Consider the following 20,572-nt stretch of genomic DNA (forward strand, 5'->3'; position numbering starts at 1 on the left):
TGGGAGAGGGATGTATGGGAGAGGGATGTATGGGAGAGAGATGTATGGGAGAGGGATGTATGGGAGAGGGATGTATGGGAGAGAGATGTATGGGAGAGGGATGCATGGGAGAGGGATGTATGGGAGAGAGATGTATGGCAGAGGGATGCATGGGAGAGGGATGTATGGCAGCAAGATGTATGAGAGAGGGATGTATGGGAGAGGGATGTATGGGAGAGAGATGTATGGGAGAGGGATGTATGGGAGAGGGATGTATGGGAGAGAGATGTATGGGAGAGGGATGCATGGGAGAGGGATGTATGGGAGAGAGATGTATGGCAGAGGGATGCATGGGAGAGGGATGTATGGCAGCGAGATGTATGGGAGAGGGATGTATGGGAGAGGGATGTATGGGAGAGAGATGTATGGGAGAGGGATGTATGGGAGAGGGATGTATGGGAGAGGGATGTATGGGAGAGAGATGTATGGGAGAGGGATGCATGGGAGAGGGATGTATGGCAGAGGGATCTATTAGAGAGAGAGATGTATGGCAGAGAGATGTATGGGAGAGGGATGTATAAGAGAGAGATGTATGGGAGAGGGATGTATGGGAGAGAGATGCATGGCAGAGGGATGCATGGAATAGGGATGTATGGGAGAGGGATGTGTGTGAGAGAGAGATTTATGGCAGAGAGATGTATGGGAGAGGGATGTATGGGAGAGGGATGCATGGGAGAGGGATGTATGGGAGAGGGATGCATGGGAGAGGGATGTATGGGAGAGGGATGTATGGGTATGGGATATACTGTATGGAGAGGGATGTATGGGAGAAATATGTATGGGAGAGAGATGTATGTGAGAGGGATGTATGGGAGAGGGCAGAGCCAAATTTCCCATTAGGCACGTGCCTAGGGGCGGCACATGTTTGGGGGCGGCACTTGGATGCCTGTGATAGTACTGTCAGCCCAAAATGTACCAATAACTGCAAAATATCAACTGTACTGTACTATATTCCATCTTAAATAGAGTGTAAATGGATAGGACATGCAGATACTGCCCCTATAAACTGTCCTACTTAGCAAACATTATTGTTGTGCCTAGGGGCGCCCTCATCCCTAAATCCGCCCCTGGGAGAGGGATGTATGGGAGAAATATGTATGGGAGGGAGATGTATGGGAGAGGGATGTATGATAGAGGGATTTATGGGAGAGGGAAGCATGGGAGAGGGATGTATGGCAGAGGGATCTATGAGAGAGAGAGATGTATGGCAGAGAGATGTATGGGAGAGGGATGTATGGCAGTGGGCTATATGGGAGAGGGATGTATGTATGGTAGTGGAATATATGCTAGAGGGATGTATGTGAGTGGGATGTATGATAGAGGGGATTTTTGGGAGAAGGATGTATGGGAGAGGTATGAATGTGAGAGGGATGTATGGGAGAGAGATGTATGGGAGAGGGATGTATTGGAGAGAGATGTATGGGAGAGGGATGTATTGGAGACCAATATATGGGAGCATAGTTGCCGACTTTTGAGCTGCCCTCTCCGGGAGAGGGTAGCCAGCTCTGTCAGGCAGGGGGGCGGGGCCATTTCCAGGACTGGAAAAAGAGGCGGTCCGGGGGCATGGCCACACAGATGATGCCCTGTTGGGGGCATGTCTACAGCGTCACGGCATTTTAGCCCCGCCCCCCGCCGTGCAATGCCGGTATTTCAGTCATTGCACTGCGGGGGGCGGGGCTAAAATGCAGCGATCGCGGCATTTTACCTGCGGACCCCCCCGCCGAGGGACACATCGCAGGAGCTGGGGGGGGATATGCGGGAGGATTGCCACCCTTTCCGGGGGACCGGGAGGGGGACCCGATTTCCAGGACCCTCCCGGTCATTCCGGGAGGGTAGGCAACCCTGTATGGGAGAGGGATGTATGGGAGAGGGACATGTATGGGAGATGGAAGTATTGGAGAGGAATGTACTGTATAGGAGAGGAATGTATGGGAGAGAGGAATGTATGGGAGAGGGATGTATAGGAGAGGGATGTATGGGAGCGAGATATAGGCCAATTCAAAGAAGAATTGACTATTTCTTTGTAGAACTTGTAAATAAAACATTTGGTACTTGTGTATTTTGGCGGCGCCCCCGATGTCCGTCGTACGACGAACATATCGCATCGCATCGCATGCCATGCACCCGATGGCATGCGATGCGATGCGACGCGATTTTGACCCCCTATACGACCAAAAATCGTATAAGCCCCCTAAAGGGTGCTTTTGAGCACCCAAATGGATGCTTACAATGTTAAATGCACCCCCACGCCACCCCCCACTATAAACGTGAACCCGAAGCGTGGCGAGCGCAGCGAGCCCGCGAGGGGCGGCGGTACGCGTCCTACGACCTTTTCATACCCCCACTATCCACGTCGGCGTGGAGTTGAGAATAGAATAGTGTGGCGAGCGCAGCGAGCCACCGAGCCCGAAGCGTGGCGAGCGCAGCGAGCCCCGCGAGGGGACGCGGATACCTTCACAGTTATACGCGTCCCCTCGCGGGCTTCACAGGTGTCCGTGGCGACGCGGACACCTGTGAAGCCCGCGAGGGGACGCGTTTACCTGTGAAGGTATCCGCGTCCCCTCGCGGGGCTCGCTGCGCTCGCCACGCTTCGGGCTCGGTGGCTCGCTGCGCTCGCCACACTATTCTATTCTCAACTCCACGCCGACGTGGATAGTGGGGGTATGAAAAGGTCGTAGGACGCGTACCGCCGCCCCTCGCGGGCTCGCTGCGCTCGCCACGCTTCGGGTTCACGTTTATAGTGGGGGGTGGCGTGGGGGTGCATTTAACATTGTAAGCACCCATTTGGGTGCTTAACATAGTATAAGCACCCATTAGGGTGCTTATACAATGTTTAATCGCATCGCATCGCATCCTATGGCATCGTATGCCATGTACAATGGCATACAATTTCAAAATTGTATGCCATCGTGCACTATCGTACGATATCGCGTCGCATCGCATACCATCGTATGTGTTATGGTATGCGATGCGATGGGCGCCGCCAAAATACACAAGTACCAAACATTTTGTTATTGATGTATAATGATAGTTTTCCCTAGTAGTCCAGATATATATTTTTTCCTTTTCATAAACTATACATGAAACACCATTTCTTGTTAGCACATAAATACCATCCTTCTTCATACATTGCATACATGTACCTCAGGAAATGTAGGAACAACAGTTCAAAATCAGTTCACAAGGTCCAAAGAAAGCTGTTATTGTGCTCCGCCTATATTAAAGACATCCACTGCAATTGGTCTGTAGAAAACTGACAGGGGCTTTGTAAGATATAGGATGAAGCAAAACAAATGCTTGAAGATGTGTTCCAGTATCGCAGCATAATAATTAAGCAGGAAGAGTACAGAGTACAGACAGATTCCATCTGTGCGCAGGGTACTCTCTCTCTCTCTCTCTCTCCTTGATTGAGTCACATCCACTAGTAAGTGTGGTTACATATGCCACTTTAACAGTGTGTCCATACTCGCGGATTTTTGCTTGCAGCCCCATAGTGCTGTGCGAGGTCATTCCGCCTGGGGGACGAGCTGGTCCACCATTTGAGTTGACCAGACAGAGACAGCTTTTGCATTGCCGTGTTATTATGTATCTCCATCTGTACTGCTTCCTTTCCCTATTTCTACTGATCCTCTACAAAACCAACACATCAGCAGAACAACGGCCTGTGCAGCCAGCTCTCAGCTAGCAGACAGTACTAGGGAAGAGACACAAGGGGGTGCACAAGGCAGAGCAGCTGCACTGACAGTGCCTGAGAAATAGAACACGAGTGAATTACAATGACATGCTCCTGCTGCACAATACATTGCTAGACTGAAAACCCTGGAACAGCCATATGTACCTGTCTGGGTATGGGAGGAATGTGTTTCACATTTGTTTTGCAATGTCTAGAGTAAATGCTGTAGGTGACTATCTGGTGAAGGACGTTTGTAATCATTTATCTGTGGTATAATCATTGCACAAACACGCATTTCATATTTGTCTGTTAAACATACATTTAGCAGTGATAAACCATCGCTCGCTAAGCAGAGGTCGTTCGTTGCGTAGCGGGCTGATTAATGTCAACCGCCAAAACACCATAAAACACTGGGTGTTTCCCTGCACCGCGGCGATGTCCGCTCCCTCCCACCCCCTCTGGAGTGAACGGCTCCTGAGGGGTCTGCACATTTTAGAGACATTGAGAAATTTACTAAGGGAAATACACCTAAATTAGGCGTATTCGTATAAGAAAATATATATACCTGTATTTTAGGCATATTCGTATTTTCAGCATTTACTATGCCAAAAACACATTCATTCGTATTCGTATAATTTGTATTTATGAATACGAATGTATACGCCATTGATGGAATATGAGTAGGAATCGCCATTTATTTGAATGGTGATTCCTAATTTAATAATTGGCCGTATGTAATATACGGCCGCTAATTAGTGGGATACGGCTACAAGTTGCTGGTAAAATCCACCTGGAAAATCCAATTAATTTTCCAGACGTATGTGGCAGAAGCCTGTACGGATCAGTCAGATCCATGCAGGCTGCAGTGTAAAAAAAAAGAATAAATAAATAATTGAAAAAAAAAAAACGGCATGGGGTCCTCACATGGGCATAATCAGCCCCAGGCTTCAGCCTGGGCAGCTAAATTCTGGAGGGGGGTCCCCTTCATTGGGGGGGTCCCAACTTCCCCAGGATCCCTGCCCAGACTCACTGGTCAGGGGGTTAATGTTTCGGCCGGGGGGGACTTGTATAAAACGTCTCCCCCTAGCTGTGGCAAAACCATAGTCATTTTGTCCCCTGTATTTTTAAAACCAGGACCGGCCTTTGAACCTGAGGCTGGTTATGGCCATGGGGGGCGGGACCCCACAGCATTCTTTATTATTTATATTTATTTATCTTTTCTATTTTTTTACACTGCAGCCTGCACAGATCTGACTGATCTCTGCAGGCTGACGACTCCTATTTGTATTCAGCGGCTGTATTTTGCATGCGATTTTGACTATATAGTCAAAATCTAATGTCAAATCTCACTGTGTGTACACAGCATTAGTATTGGTTTGTATTAATAAATATTAATTAATATGTTTATTCGGTAGCCGGCTGGTAGTAAACAATTATATTTACAATAAACGAAAATGTTGTACCGATTCTGAAAAATATTGTATAGTAAATGTGTTTGTTACTAAATTTTATGCCAATTTTTTGCCAATTTAAGTCATAACCGTCTTTATGCAGCTGAGGCTCGGAAGCGTTTACTAAAACATGCTTCTTGGAACAAATATACTTTAAAGATTACTTCTCTGACTTACGCTGTTTACAGTATTTAAAAGAGATCAGTCTGACTGATCCCGAGCTTTGACTCGCCGCTGCACCTTAGTTATGACTTGATAGACATAAGCAACATGCTTTTATCATTTTTCCGGCATGTCTTATAAAGCTGAACATCTGATTCCTCCATACTTATTGATACATACTCTATGAAGCTTTTATACAGTATGTACATAATGCTCTACAATAGGACACAACCACATTCATTTTATGGGGGTTTGCATTTTGTGATGTGATACAGTTCAGCAAAGATAAATACTGTATAATTCAAGTATAACCAATTAATACAGATTAATATTTTAAAAGATCTCATTAATCAAGACAAAAATACAGTACAGATGGAGCAGCCGTCATCCAGGCGGCAGCTCCATCAGAACGGGAAGGCGTGAGCATCTCACTTGCTCACACGTCCCCGTCAGCAAGGCGGCGGGGAGCGGCTTCCCTGCTCGTCTCCGCTTCAGGGAGACAGGCAGGGAGCGAGGGCAGGCTGGGGCAGAGCGGGCGGAGGAGCAGAAAAAGATGTTGCTGGTCTCCTCTCCTACTTTTAATATCGGGCCAGTGGAATCACTAGGGGGGGGTGGGGTGCAGAGAGGACAGGCACAGGTGACACTATTTGAAGGGTGATATCAGAATACAAGAGCTGCTTTGCTATTTTGGTGTCATCACCTCTGATGGTGTCACCAAGCGACAAGCAGCAATGATGGATGCACACCCCCACCCCCATAACTTCATGCATCGAGAGGAGTGGCTTGGTGGTCATGAGGCCACACCCCTCTCACAGACACAGGAGGCGTGACAGGGTGAGTACTGCCCACTGAGTGTCACCAACCCCAGTGGCGCCTTAGTATCGAGCACGGAAATTCCAATATTTTCCCTCTGGTTGGAAGCTCTGGCATAGAGGAAGGCAGATGAAGCTTTTACCTGCCCAGGTATGCTGAATATCTTATGCTCCTCCTGAATGAACGGACAATTACCTTTAGAATGAAACTATTAACTTATTGATACTTGTGTATTAGCACGGCGCCCACAATTTCCATCTTATGGCATCTTATACAATTTAAAATTGTCTACCATTGTATATAGCATACAATGGCATACAGGGTCTTATTCTGGTCGGTGCGGTTGAATCCGAATATGCGGCCAGGACCGAGCATCCTGAGCCCCGCCTTCCGTACGGATCGCTCACTGCGTCCGAATGCGGTAAGCCGCTGACTGCACGGAGCATGAGTGGATTTCTCGTGTGTACACCTCCTCCATCTCTGGGAACCTCCCCCATCATTCGATGGTCGCAGACCATCGAATGCAGGACCGAGTGGTCAGGCAGCACCCGAGTGCTCAGACCACTCGGGCATTTCTCCGTGCAAAACCAGGGATCTGGGCGGGCAGCTGACATCTGGCAATGTCATATGTCCGCCCCCTACACGTGCGTCACGGCCGCATTACCATACGTACGCCCAGCGTTTTCATGGGAACGCCCATGAAATGTGGGGTGTACACATATGGTAATGAGCCCAAACAGTCCTTCACGCCCCTCTCCTCCCCCTGTTCGTAGTGTACACAATTCATGCGGAATTTGGACGTACGTCCCGTTCGCACATGCGCAGATATGCCTCTGCACATGCGCAAACACAAAACATCGGCGGACCGACCGCATGCGGACATAACCGCACCAACCAGAATAACCTCCACAATGAGATGAGATGAGATACGATTTTAAATTGTATAAGCACACTAATGGGTGCTTTCAATGTTAATTGGCCCCCCTATAAGATTTTTAATTGTATAAGCACCCTAATGGGTGCTTACAATGTTAAATGCACCCCCACCCCACCCCCACTATCAACGCCAACCGGAAGCGTGGCGAGCGCAGCGAGCCCACGAGGGGCGGCGGTACGCGTCCTCCGACCTTTTCATACTCCCACTATCCATGTCGGCGTGGCGTTGATTTTATATAGTGTTGTGAGCGCAGCGAGCCACCGTGCCCGAAGCGTGGCGAGCGCAGCGTTTTACTTTACATGTATTACGCGTCCCCTTGCGGGGCTCGCTGCCCTCGCCACGCTTCGGGTTGGCGTTGATAGTGGGGGTGCATTTAACATTGTAAGCACCCATTAGGGTGCTTATACAATTAAAAATCTTATATGGGGGCCAATTAACATTGAAAGCAACCAGTGGGGTAACTAGCTTTTGGGCGCCCCCCCGCCGTTAAAGGGAGGGCGCCCACCCACGCACCCCGCCGCACCACCCACCCACGAACCCCGCCGTACCAACGCCCGCCCCCCCGCCCCCAAGGCCCGTCCCGCCACCCATGCAATCCCCCCCAGTCTTACCTGGCTACGCTCAGTACGCGCTGGTCCCGGCTCCCTTCTTCTGCTATGAGGACCACCACAAAATGTCTGCCCCCATGCAGCAGACAGTTTCAGAGAACTATCTGCTACATGGGGGCGGACATTTTGTTGTGGTCCTCATAGCAGAAGAAGGAGCCGGGACCAGCGCGTACTGAAGACTGACAGGTAAGACTGTGGGGGATGGCGGCGGGGTGTAACTATAGCACTGCACTCCCGGCGCCCGCACATGCACAGCGCCCCCCCCCACGGTCGCGGGGGCTGCGGTGCTATAGTTACGCCCCTGAAAGCAACCATTAGTGTGCTTATACAATTTAAAATCGTATCTCATCTCATCTCATTGTATGCCATATACAATGGTATACATTTTTAAATTGTATAAGATCGGGTCCCATCGCATCGCATCTCATCTCATTGCATACCATATTAAGCCTTATGGTATGCAATGCGATGGGCACCGTGATAATACACAAGTACCAACTTATCTTAGATTTTCCATTCAATAAAAGTACAACTAAACCAAATTCTCTGTTGCTTATTTGATAATATTGGGAGACATTTAGAAAGCAATGCACAGGTTACTGCAAAATGAAATGCTGTAACCCCTAGCAACCAGTAAGATGGTGTCATCATTTGTATAGTACAATCAAGAACAAGAAAGCACATCCCGTCAGGTGCAGAGTTTAGCAGCTACTGTACCTGCCTACCGGCTTTTATCATGTGAATCTTATAATGTCCGGCATTATTTCTATAGTCCCATACATCCTACACATATAGCTGTTGTAAGAACAGTTCTACACAAGCATTACAGACGTATATTCAGCAGCATATTATGTGATATACCTGAGCATTTGAAGCTTTGTCTGCTTGTCTGGTGGACCGAGCTGAGAGAGCAAAGGGATGGTAAGCCCAGGTGGGGATGTCTGAAAAACAGGAGACAAAGAAAAGCATATGGTGACCCGGAGCCGGCAAGGGAAAAGCTCATCCTTCTACATTCATGTCATTAATTACATTCTAAAATCCACATGAATTCAAATAGAGTGATTGGTATTCACGGAGGCTGCTGTGTTCATTATACGTATAGACCATGCTCGTGTTTCGGTATGTAAATGACAGTTGTGAGACCCACAGATATGGAACATTCATGTAGATTTATCGTAAAATAGCTACCCGTTATTCAGTTGGGACAGAACACAAGGAAAGAGGGTCTAAAGCAGGGACAGATTAAGGTTTGTGAGGGCCCCTCAAGGACAACTAACACCACCAATAAAATTATCATTAAGATATGCTACAGATATACTACCCACAGCACATACTGTAGTATCGGATCTTCCCTGGCAGTTGCGTTACCCATGGGTCGCCCAAGCATGCCTATGCATACGGCATCGGACTGTCATTCCCTAACACTCTGAAATGTGGATAATTATACACTGGAGTAAATTTACTAAAATAGGAGTTCTATTGAATATGGGGATTCCAATCCCGGAATTTCGGAATGCCAGGCAGCATCTGAGCACCTGCTCATAGACTGCTCGGCTTCTCCCGTACCCATCAGTGCAGCACTACGCAACATGACGAGGTCAGATGTCACGTTGCGCAGGCCACACAGCCGCACAGCTCCCGGCCGTATCAGATCACCCGCTCACCCAACAACCTGGCTCCCAGACCCCCCGGTTCCCTGGCTCCCCGGCTGTATGAGCCCACCAACCTAGCAACCCGGCTCCCCAGCTACCGGCTGTATCAGCACGCCCGCCCACCCAGCAACCCGGCTCCAGGCCGTATATGCACGCCCGCCAAACCAGCAACCTAGCAAATGTAAGCAATTATGCGGGGCAGCCGGGGCTTTTTTTTATTAGGCAAGCCAAACCCGTGAATCCCAGGATTGAGCATTTTTCGAACCCGAGAAAATGCCTGGGGATTGGCTTCTCTACTGCCAGCAGAGTCAGTCTCCTCCTGCTACTGGACATTTCTTCTACAGCCTGACCCAGCCCTGGACCAGAACCAGACTTTTCAACTTTGGAGACTCAGTAATATCCATTTATGGCATCCAGCATTCAAGCGGATTAAGGAATAGATCCAACAGCTAATACTTCCTCCAAGTGGCCCTGGTTTCTATTAGCCAAAAGCAATCCACCATAACATTTGAGATTCAATTGATGGTAATACTTCTTCCATTTTATGCTCTTTGTTCCCAAAAAAAATCACTGACTTCCTACCAATAAGGGACATTATAGGAATGGACTGTGCTAGTAACTATTTTTAACAGTGTTTTTATTATGACATAGTAGGTATTGATTTTGTGTATTAATAAATAATTTGTTTTTATTGTTAAGATGATCCATTCACTTATATACTATTATTATTGCTAGCGCTGGCCAGCAAATCATCCAGAACCGTGAATTACATGCACACACTCTGCGCAGCGGGACGCAGTTAGCAGGAACTGTTGTGACATTCACCAGACATTACCTATTCATAGTGTGCATAGAGAGGACATAGGTTCAAGGAACCTATGGGATTGTAAGGGGGTTCCACAGGAATCGCTCTAAGCCTTTAAGGAACCTTACCGACCACATTTCTACTGTTGACCCCCCTTTGCGATTTTCCTCCACAAATCACCAGGAGAGACCGTAGGTACTGGGCTCAGGACCCACGGGAGCTTAAAGAGGTCTAGTACAGACATTCTTAAACCCATTTGGGAATCTCCCCTGGTGAAACTTGCTCAGGAATATTCCCACACAGTGGGAACCCCAATCAGATGTAATGCAAAACTTCATTTAATACCGTGTAAGGTTTCCATCCACCAGGTACCAGATCCCAACCCTGATGAATATTAGTCTACACCGGCCTCTCTAGGTGTATATTGCATTCTATAATAAATTAAATTTTTAACATTTTCTTTGCTTTTTTCCCCTCATTTCTTATACACTATCACCACTCATCACCCACTGAATGTGGCAGGGCAGCGCTTACACCACCCACTCTATACCACTTCAACTAAAAGCGACCTGGATACCCTTAAGAGTGAGCAGTGCCTGCGAATAGAACAGATACAAGGTGAGCATAGTGTATCATCACCCATCATTATGATAACAGGGCTTCCTTTTTTTTTTTTTTTTATCCCTAGATATCTGTGCATACACAGACGATGTTTAAGCCCACTATAGGGCATTTGTCGAGACCACAAAATGCCCTTACAGCAATCAATAGTGAAAACTATTCTAAATACGCAAAATATAGATTTATTATTTTTATCATCAGCCTTTATGATTAATACTCAATAAACAATAAACAATATGTCCTCACTACGTAAACCAACTAAATTCTATAAAATTAACAGAGCAACCACCAGGGGTTAAAGTGAGGGGGAACGGGGTGGAACTGAGTTCCACAACCTCTAATGGTGAGGTTGAACATTTTAACTTCCACATTGGCCCTGGACAGTAATTCTCACAGTAAAGCATTCTAGATTGCAGGGGGATGCCAAAAACCCTACCACTGGCCCTGTCTCTGCCAAATGGGGGGAGAGGAGGGGGGTTAATTAGGTGGCATAGAGAAATTAGTTCCCCCACCTCTGCATGACCAATTTAAGCCCTGACTACCTCTATCAATTGCAGAAGACAGATAGGAGCATAAAGGGTCACTATCACAATAAGAATCTTGATGATAATTATGCCCCTGTACCTTTGATACATTTATTAACACACACATTATTTATATGATATATACCATAAAACTTCTAAACATCATGATTAAGCCAACAAATCTTAACAAAGTAGTATGCAGTATTTCTTCATATTGCTTCATTTTATTGGCTCAATCTAGTGCAACCTCTAACACAAAATATGTAAATATGCCTGTTTACAGATGTGTCTGTCCATCAAGAAGAGGGTTTATCAGACTAAGGGCTAGATGAATCAAGGTTCAAACAGCCAGCCAATCAGCTCCTACCTGTCATGTTACAGGCTGAGGCTGGGCTTGAAAAATGACAGGTAAGAGCTGATTGGCTGGCTGTTTATCACTCTCCACTTTATCACTTTTTGAAGCTTGATACATTTGGCCCTAATCATTGGGAAAGTGGTGATCCACTTGCAGTCATAAACATAGAGTACAGTCAAAAATGCAAGGCGGATACATGCACGCAACTCTGGAGCAACTGTGGTTGACTTGTGTTGAGTTCTGCATCAACCAGGGCTATTTTTCAGCAGGCTCCAGCAGGAACTGTGGCCCTTATTCTAGTTCACTCTTTCTGACAAAATATTCCTTAGATGGACAAAACCATGTGCACTGCAGGTGAGGCAGGTGTAAAACCCCACCCAAATCTAATTATCTCTGCACAAGTAACACCTGCCTCACCTGCAGTGCACATGGTTTTGTCCATCTAAGGAATATTTTGTCAGAAAGAGTGAACTAGAATAAGGGCCACAGTTGCTCCTGGAGCCTGCTGAAAAATAGCCCTGGCATCAACCCCCACAGTTGCCTACTCAGAACATCCAGGCGATGCCCAGGTTAAGGTGACACTTCCCAGGCACCTGCAGAAGTATGTTAATCTCTCAATTGGGAGCTTTCCTGTGTCTACAAGGGGCTCTCAGTGATATCCCATCCATGGTCATGTCACGTATTTCAGCCCTCATCTGCCTTTCCCAACACATTTGCTGGCACAATTGAAGCTGTCCAACGCCACCCACCTCAATGATCTGGGTTGGGCGTTATGATGAAATTACCATAATCAGGTGGCTTGCCCCGCCTACTGAGGATGAAGACGGTGCTGCATGGGAGCCAAATAGGAGTAAAAGTTAAATTACATTTAGATGAAATTAAATTCACCATAACATGGAGAAACCATATAAAGAAAACAATGTGAACATAAACAAATATATAATGTATTTTATGACACGTCTTCCTGCACTTTATCTTTATTTATTTTTTTATTAGATCAAAAAGAGAACAATAATTGAAAAAACGTACTACAGGTCATCAGCAAAACCGCTCTTAGCTTTGACAGCAATATTTTCTAGGTAAAAGAATGCAATCCTGTTTTGCATATGTATCAAACCACCAATAGCATCAGAGATGGCGTATTGCTGCCAGTGACGGTAATATCTGACAACCCATGCTAGCTTAGCCAACATGCTTCCAGGTGATAGTGTGAGAAATTCTAGAATATGAAGTGATGTATGGCGCATACTATAAAATATAGCCGTGTAATCTCTCCTGTAGTAAATCAAATTGGGCACTTTGTTTTGCATATTTTCCTGTATCATAACCACACGTTTGCCGAGGTATTTAAATGATAAAATGCTTGTATAGATGGAATTGTGTATCAGATATTTATTTTCCTATGAATTAAGTAGCCATGTCATGTCATGATTAATAAGCGTAGTGCGGTTGATCTTCAGTCATATCATACCTCTGTTTAGGTTGTTGGCTGGAAGGCAAACATTTCCTAAAATGAACAAAGGACGGGTTTATCTCAGAATTTCCATAAAACCTTGGATAGACTGATTTTTTTTTTAAACAGTCATTTCTTGCATTTTGTATTTTTGTAATAAGAAATCATGGTAATGTTCTACACAGTAGGGCATACAAGCACCAATGTTGTCACGTATTATATTATTACCAGTTATTTATATAAGACACACGTATCATGCGCACAGAGCTAGACAGAGGAGCTTACACTTTATGGGGCTTACGTATCAAAGCTTGGAGGGAGATAAAGCAAAAAGAGATAAACTACCATTTAGCTCAGTCATTTTTGAAACATGACACAAGCTATATATATATATATATGATATGTGGCAATGTGGCAAATGACCTGGTGCCCTCCAGCATGGGCCAAACAGTCCTTTTACAGGGAAAAGTAGTCAGCCGGCACTCCCAGATTTAATAAACAGCAACGTGGTTTAATAAGAATCCAACATGTTTCGGGCAACACGGCCTGTCCTCAGGGATCCCTGAGGACGGGCCGTGTTGCCCGAAACATGTTGGATTCTTATTAAACCACGTTGCTGTTCATTAAATCCGGCAGTGCCGGCTGACTTCTATACCATATTATATATATTCTCTTGGTTCCCTACCACTTGCCCACGAGGGTTTGGATAAGAAATCCTGGCAGTAAGAATACCAACAGCATGATCCCAACGGCCAGATAAATCCAGGTAAGTATCCTATTCCTACCAGCATATTTCAACCTTTTGACTATGGACCTTTGGACCCTGTCAACCTTTTTACTGTCAACCTTTTCACTTTCGACCTTTGGACCCTGTTGACCTTTTGACCCTGTCAACATTTTGTCTGTCAACCATTAGTGGTCGACCATATGGCTATAGACCTAGACAGCGTAGATCTAAAAACCTATAAGTATCTAGAATAAGGAATACAGTTCTGGGCCCCGCACTATAAAAAGGACATCATAGAACTGGTAAAAGTCCAAAGAAGAGCAACAAAGCTAATAAAGGGGTAGGAGAATTTAAACTATGAAGACAGATTGAACAAATTGAGATTATTTATGCTAGAAAAGAGAAGTTTGAGGGGAGACACGCTAAACATGTACAAATATATCAGAGGCCAATATAATGAACTGTCAGTCAACCTTTTCGCTTTGAGGAAGGACTCTGACACATGGGCATGAGTTTAAACTAAGGTTGGACAAACATCTATTGGGTAAAAACATCCAGGGTTGCAAATAACAATCATAATCTGCATTTCAATAAATCAGAATACACAACGTATAATAAGGGATGTAGCCAATAGATCATACACACTAACCAAGGTTGAACTCGATGGACGCACATCTTTATCCGACCTTAACTACTATGTAACTATATGTAACTATATGTATTACTAATAGCTTAGGTACAGCTTAGATCTTGGGGGTTTATTCTAGTTCATTCTTTCTGACAAAATCCTTCTTAGATGGACAAAACCATGTGCTCTGCAGGGCGGCAGATGTAACATGTGCAGAGAGAATTAGATTTGGGTGAGTTTTTTTGTTTCTGTGCAGGGAAAATACTGACTGCATTATTTTACACTGCAATATACTGTAGATCTCACTTTGAAGAAAAACCCCACCCAAATCTAATTCTCTCTGCACAAGTTACATCTGCCCCACCCGCAGTGCACATGGTTTTGTCCATCTAAGAAGGATTTTGTCAGAAAGAATGAACTAGAATAACCCCAATGGTTCTGATGTATTAAAATTAGCATTTGTTTTACCCCCAAACTATAGATCATCATGTCTGACTTTACTATCCTTAAGCAGGCATGATGGCGCTTTCAATGAGTGCTAGTCCCTGCCATCATCTGTCCAGACTCCTACTGAATTATTTCATTTGTGATACCTTAAATTCTTATGAAATTGTTATTAGTCTCACTTGCACAAATACCGTCTTGGCTAGAGCACCATCACCGGGCACCTACCAAAACTTGACTATAATGCCCCTGGTCTGCCACTGGTCTTTAGCTAAATGTTCTGCCTTGTTGGATGACAATAAGACAAGAGTTTTGTGTCAGACATCCTTTAAATCTGTGAATAAATATTCCTATACCTCCTCTGGTGAATCAGGTGTTGAAAGCTGGAAATTAATGTGGGGGCACCAATAAAATGGATGATGGTAGTAAACTACAGATAAGCAATATGCTAAATTCTTCCAAACTTGTCTTCACACTTTCATGTTTCACCAGTGAAATTTGGCCCTAAGTGTCCCACTCCTACCCCAACTCAACCAACCAACCAACCAACCACTGATCATCCTGCAATAGGACAATGTACACAGACTGTAAATCCAGACAGTCAGAATCTTGACTAGGGTTATGCACTGGAGAGAGGTTTAGTGTTAGGTTGCAGGAGAGGATGTTAGGGTTAGGCACTGGGGAGAGGGTTAGGGTTAGGCTGCAGAAGGGGAGGGGAAATTAGGGTTAGGCACTGGGGAGAGGGTTAGGCTGCAGGTGGGAAGGTTAGGGTTAGGCACTGGGGAGAGAGTAAGGCTGCAGAAGGGAAGGTTAGGATTAGGCACTGGGGAGAGAGTAAGGCTGCAGAAGGGGGTGGCATGTTAGGATTAGGCACTGGAGAGAGGGTTAGGCTGCAGGTGGGAAGGTTAGGTTTAGGCACTGGGGAGAGAGTAAGGCTGCAGAACGGAAGGTTAGGATTAGGCACTGGGGAGAGAGTAAGGCTCCAGAAGGGAAGGTTAGGGTTAGGCACTGGGGAGAGAGTAAGGCTGCAGAAGGGAATGTTAGGATTAGGCACTGGCGAAAGAGTAAGGCTGCAGAAGGGAATGTTAGGATTAGGCACTGGGGAGAGAGTAAGGCTGCAGAAGGGGGTGGCATGTTAGGATTAGACACTGTGGAGACGGGAAGGTTGTGGGAGGCGAGGTTAGAATTGGGAAGTACGGATGGTGTAATGGTTAGCATTACAGCCTCACAGCACTGAGGTCATGGGTTCAATACCCACCATGGCCCTAACTGTGCAGAGTTTGTATATTCTCCCCGTACTTGCGTGGGTTTCCTCCGGGTACTCCGGTTTCCTCCCACAATCCAAAAATATACTGGTAGGTTAATTGGCTCCCAACAAAATTAACCCTAGAATGTCTGTGTGTACATGTGGTAGGGAATACAGATTGTAAGCTTCACTGGGGCAGGGACTGATGTGAATGGTCAAATATTCTCTGTAAAGCGCTGCGGAATCTGTGTGCGCTATATAAGAAACTGCTAATAAATAAATAAATAAATTAAGCATTGGGGAGAGTGTTAGGCAGTGGATGGGAAGGTTAGACTGCAGGAGGGGATGACTAGGATTAGGCTGCGGAAGAAGGAGGTTAGAGTTAGGCTGCAGGAGGGGATGGTTAGGGTTGGGCTGCAGGAGGGGATGGTTAGGGTTAGACTGCAGGAGAGGATGACTAGAATTAGCCTGCGGAAGATGGAGGTTAGAGTTATGCTGCAGGAGGGGATGTTTAGGTTTAGGCTGCAGGAGGGGATGGTTAGGGTTAGGCTGCAGGAGGGGATGGTTAGGGTTAAGCTGCAGGAGGGGATGGTTAGGGTTAGGCTGCAGGAGGGGATGGTTAGGGTTAAGCTGCAGGAGGGGATGGTTAGGGTTAGGCTGCAGGAGGGGATGGTTAGGCTGCAGGAGAGGAGGTTAGGGTTAGACTGCAGGAGGGGATGACTAGGATTAGGCTGCAGAAGATGGAGGTTAGAGTTAGCCTGCAGAAGGAGAAGGTTAGAGTTAGGCTGCAGGAGGGGATGGTTAGGGTTAGGCTGCAGGAGGGGATGGTTAGGGTTAAGCTGCAGGAGGGGATGGTTAGGGTTAGGCTGCAGGAGGGGATGGTTAGGCTGCAGGAGAGGAGGTTAGGGTTAGACTGCAGGAGGGGATGACTAGGATTAGGCTGCAGAAGATGGAGGTTAGAGTTAGCCTGCAGGAGGAGAAGGTTAGAGTTAGGCTGCAGGAGGGGATGGTTAGGTTTAGGCTGCAGGAGGGGATGGTTAGATTTAGGCTGCAGGAGGGGATGGTTAGGGTTAGGCTGCAGGAGAGGAGGTTAGAGTTAGGCTGCAGGAGGGGATGACTAGGGTTAGACTGTTAGATGAGATGGTAAGGGTTAAGGGTGGGTTAATGGTAGTATTAGGGGTAACATTAAAATGTTTATTGCAATCTGTCAGGACCACAGTATGTCAGGATTCTGACTGCTGGTATTTCATAACAAACCCACAAATAAAGGTGACCATTTGTCCCTCTGTAACCTCATCCACTGTAAGATTTATGATAAGGATCTGTGTACCACATGGGTAGAACTACACCATTCAGAAACCTCACACAGTTTTGGACTGAAATATAAGAGTAAATGTTTAGCGTTCACTATATGGGTATAAAATGTACACAAAGCTCAATGTCTACTAGAACGCACGCATTTCCATGTAGCGCTGTGGCATTTATATTTCATGTTCGATTCCACTTCATAGTGCAGCATTAAGAAAGATCACTTCAATGCACAAAGGGAATTCTCTGAAATAACGTCAATCATGTGACACTGACGGTTTGGCCTAGATACATACAAAAATGCTTTCTCAGTTTGTCGCTTGGCTTCTTGTGCCTTTGATTAGAAGACGTTTGATTTCCTTCCGTCTTTACAAAATATATAGAATATTAATTATTGCAAGATTATAACTCTAATTAAAATAAATCTACATCCTAATTTAGCATTATTATATGTGCAGTTAAAAAAAAAACCTTTGATTATCATGCAGAATTTGTATTGTTTCATTCTACAAACAACGTCCTGGGGATTTTTATTATAAATCAACAAACAAGAGCATCAGTCTCTGATGAAGCTTATGGTCTCATTTCAGCCTCATAAGCACACATAAACCAGGGGCAATTTATTTATGGTGGGTAGAGGACTGTGGGAGGAAACGGACATACCCTACAAAAATGAGGGTACATCATGTAAATCCCACGTAGGTGGCCCTCTTGTCATAAATGAACCCAATACACAAGTTTTGGCGGCTGTACTGTAAATTCCCCCATACACTAGACCAATTTGGCCTGTTTTCGCCTGAAATCGGGTGAAAAGTGGCCAAACCGCAGATGTTTGACATCTGATCAAATCCAAGTCGGAGGTCGAACCTGCAGCACATAGGATAAATCGGAATCAGACCCTTTAGTGGCACATTGCAGGTGCTTTGTAGCACCTGTGATGTATTGCATCCAATTCCCTTGAACTCACCAGGAGTCTTTTTACATTGAATAAATCGCACGCAATAAAATGCATGAAAAAAAATGTCACATCAAGTTCCAAATCGGATGAAAGCTTCCAGAGGAGGTCAAGGGAAATCAGGTCAACTTGCCCTTTAGACAAGTCAGACTAGTGTATGTGGGCCTTTAGCCTAACCATGGTACCATCGCTGATCTTATTGCATTGGACTCATCAAAAAAATTGACAGGTGTATGGGGTGTAATTTTAGGATAACAGATTCAATAGATTCATATGAAAATAACCAAGTTAATGAAAAATTCAAATAACTAGTTGAAATATTGAAATGAAAAATAATGAAAGTGATGGAACTGTGCCACAGTTACTGTGGGCATGTAATCACCATATGATTCAAATGTAACAATCCTGTTGTACCACTGCCTTACATCACCCATGCATGACCACTGCACAATCATATTTTAATCTGATCATCATACTAACAATCAGATTAAATGATTATTGTGGGAAACCATCCTTAAGGCCCCCATACATTAGGCCGACTTGTCCTAGGGACAAGTCGGACCCAATTTACCTGCGAGCCGCCCGGCAGCTCCCCGGGAGGCTCACATACAATTTGGCACTTGATGTGCCATTTTTTACATGGGATAAATCGCATGCGATTTATCCCATGTAAAAAAAAAACCCGGGGAGCTGCAGGGCGGTGAGGAGTAGTGGGGGCGGGCAGTGGCGGCAGTGGTGGGAGCGGGCAGCGGCGGCCAGCGGTGGTGGGGGCGGGCGGCGGGTGCGGTGAGCGCTGCTGACCTGGCCGGGCAGTGTACTTACACATAGCAGCAGCGGGGACGGGACGCGTAGTGGCGGCTATTAGATTTTTAAAATATTTGTCAAATGACCGGCTGCTCTCTGATTGGCCGGAGAGCTCTCAGCCAATCAGAGAGCGGCCGGTCATTTGACAAGTATTTTAAAAATATAATAGCCGCCACTGCGCTGCCCGTCCCCGCTGCTGCTATGTATGAATGGGCAGCCTGTGATTGGCTGAGCGCTCTCTCAGCCAATTGCTGACTGGCTGAGAGAGCGCTCAGCCAATCACAGGCCGCCCATTCATTGTATGGGCTTTTTTTTTTTATTCCGTACTGACAGCTCCCGCCGGCTCCCCCTGCCCGGCTCTATGCCGCCTGTGTCCCCCGCAGCGTCCCCAGCCCCCCCTGCTCCCTCTACCGCCACGCCGCCCCACTAGGTCCCAAGTCGGGTGGTCGGACGTGCAGCAGGTCCGACCCCCCCGACGCAGATCCGATGCGCACGGGACCGCGCATCGGATCTGAGGGGACATCAAAACTAGCCGATTTTGGTCCGATTTCGGCCAGATCCGACTGATCTGGCTGAAATCTGACCAAAATCGGCTAGTGTATGGGGGCCTTTAGCTGTGATGGTGGTTATCCTTGGTGGGATTAAGTTCACTCGGGCAGATAAGACCATCTAAAAAATAAGTCTTTATTATGACAGAACAACACCATGGTGCTCCCTCAAAACCCACTTTTTTCGACTAGCCTATCCCTCCTCCTAACCTCTTTTGATCCTCCTATCCTGCCTCCGTTCCCATCCATTCCTACTTATCCTATTGTTTTTCGTTCGTCCACCCACCTCCTTTTAGTATGTTAACTCTTATGAGTAGGGCCCTCCTGCCTCACGTACTCACCCTACCTCTTTACCTCACCTGTGCTCCTGCCCTGTTCTTCCCTTCATCTTCAGTCTCCTCGACAATATCGACACCTACTTCTAAACTGATGCTGATTTTAGTTCTACCAGCTATACCCCTATTTATGCTGTATTTTATCAACACACCCTGTTCATTACCTTGTAATTTGTTTTTTGTTTGCTATGTACGGCGCCTTATAAATAAATGTACTACTACTACTACTAAATGGTACAGGATGGTTGGCAGCATCACACAGACCCTGCAGGTTTCCTCTGATGTCTGGTATACAGGATCCACCAGGATAGAATGCTGTCCATTGAGAAACTGCTCTCCTTATATCCCTGGCTGGCAGATCCCCCCATGGTGCCACAATGTCTATTCAGGGGCCTGGGTCAGACATACGAATGCTATGCCAGACAGAACAGTGCTGGGGGACCCATTGTACACGCTCTGGGAGGTCTAAAGGCCCCCATACAAT

At 46.1% G+C, this 20,572-nt stretch overlaps 1 protein-coding gene across 15 annotated transcripts in view; it reads right to left on the reverse strand.

Moving 5' to 3' along the window:
* The window catches only part of MYT1L (myelin transcription factor 1 like), a 461,092-nt gene that overhangs the window by 246,107 nt on the left and 194,413 nt on the right, over positions 1–20,572 (reverse strand). For all 15 annotated transcript variants that reach the window (XM_083178476.1, XM_083178474.1, XM_083178472.1 and 12 more), the window contains exon 3: positions 8,545–8,624. Coding sequence is in view for 1 of the 15 variants with exons in the window: in XM_083178481.1 (XP_083034607.1) it covers positions 8,545–8,552 (8 nt within the window). In the remaining 14 variants the exon portion in view is untranslated. The remainder of the gene's footprint in view (positions 1–8,544; positions 8,625–20,572) is intronic.

This window comes from Crinia signifera, chromosome 3 (genome assembly GCF_055691185.1).
Source record: "Crinia signifera chromosome 3, ASM5569118v1, whole genome shotgun sequence".
Taxonomy (NCBI): Eukaryota; Metazoa; Chordata; class Amphibia; order Anura; family Myobatrachidae; genus Crinia; species Crinia signifera.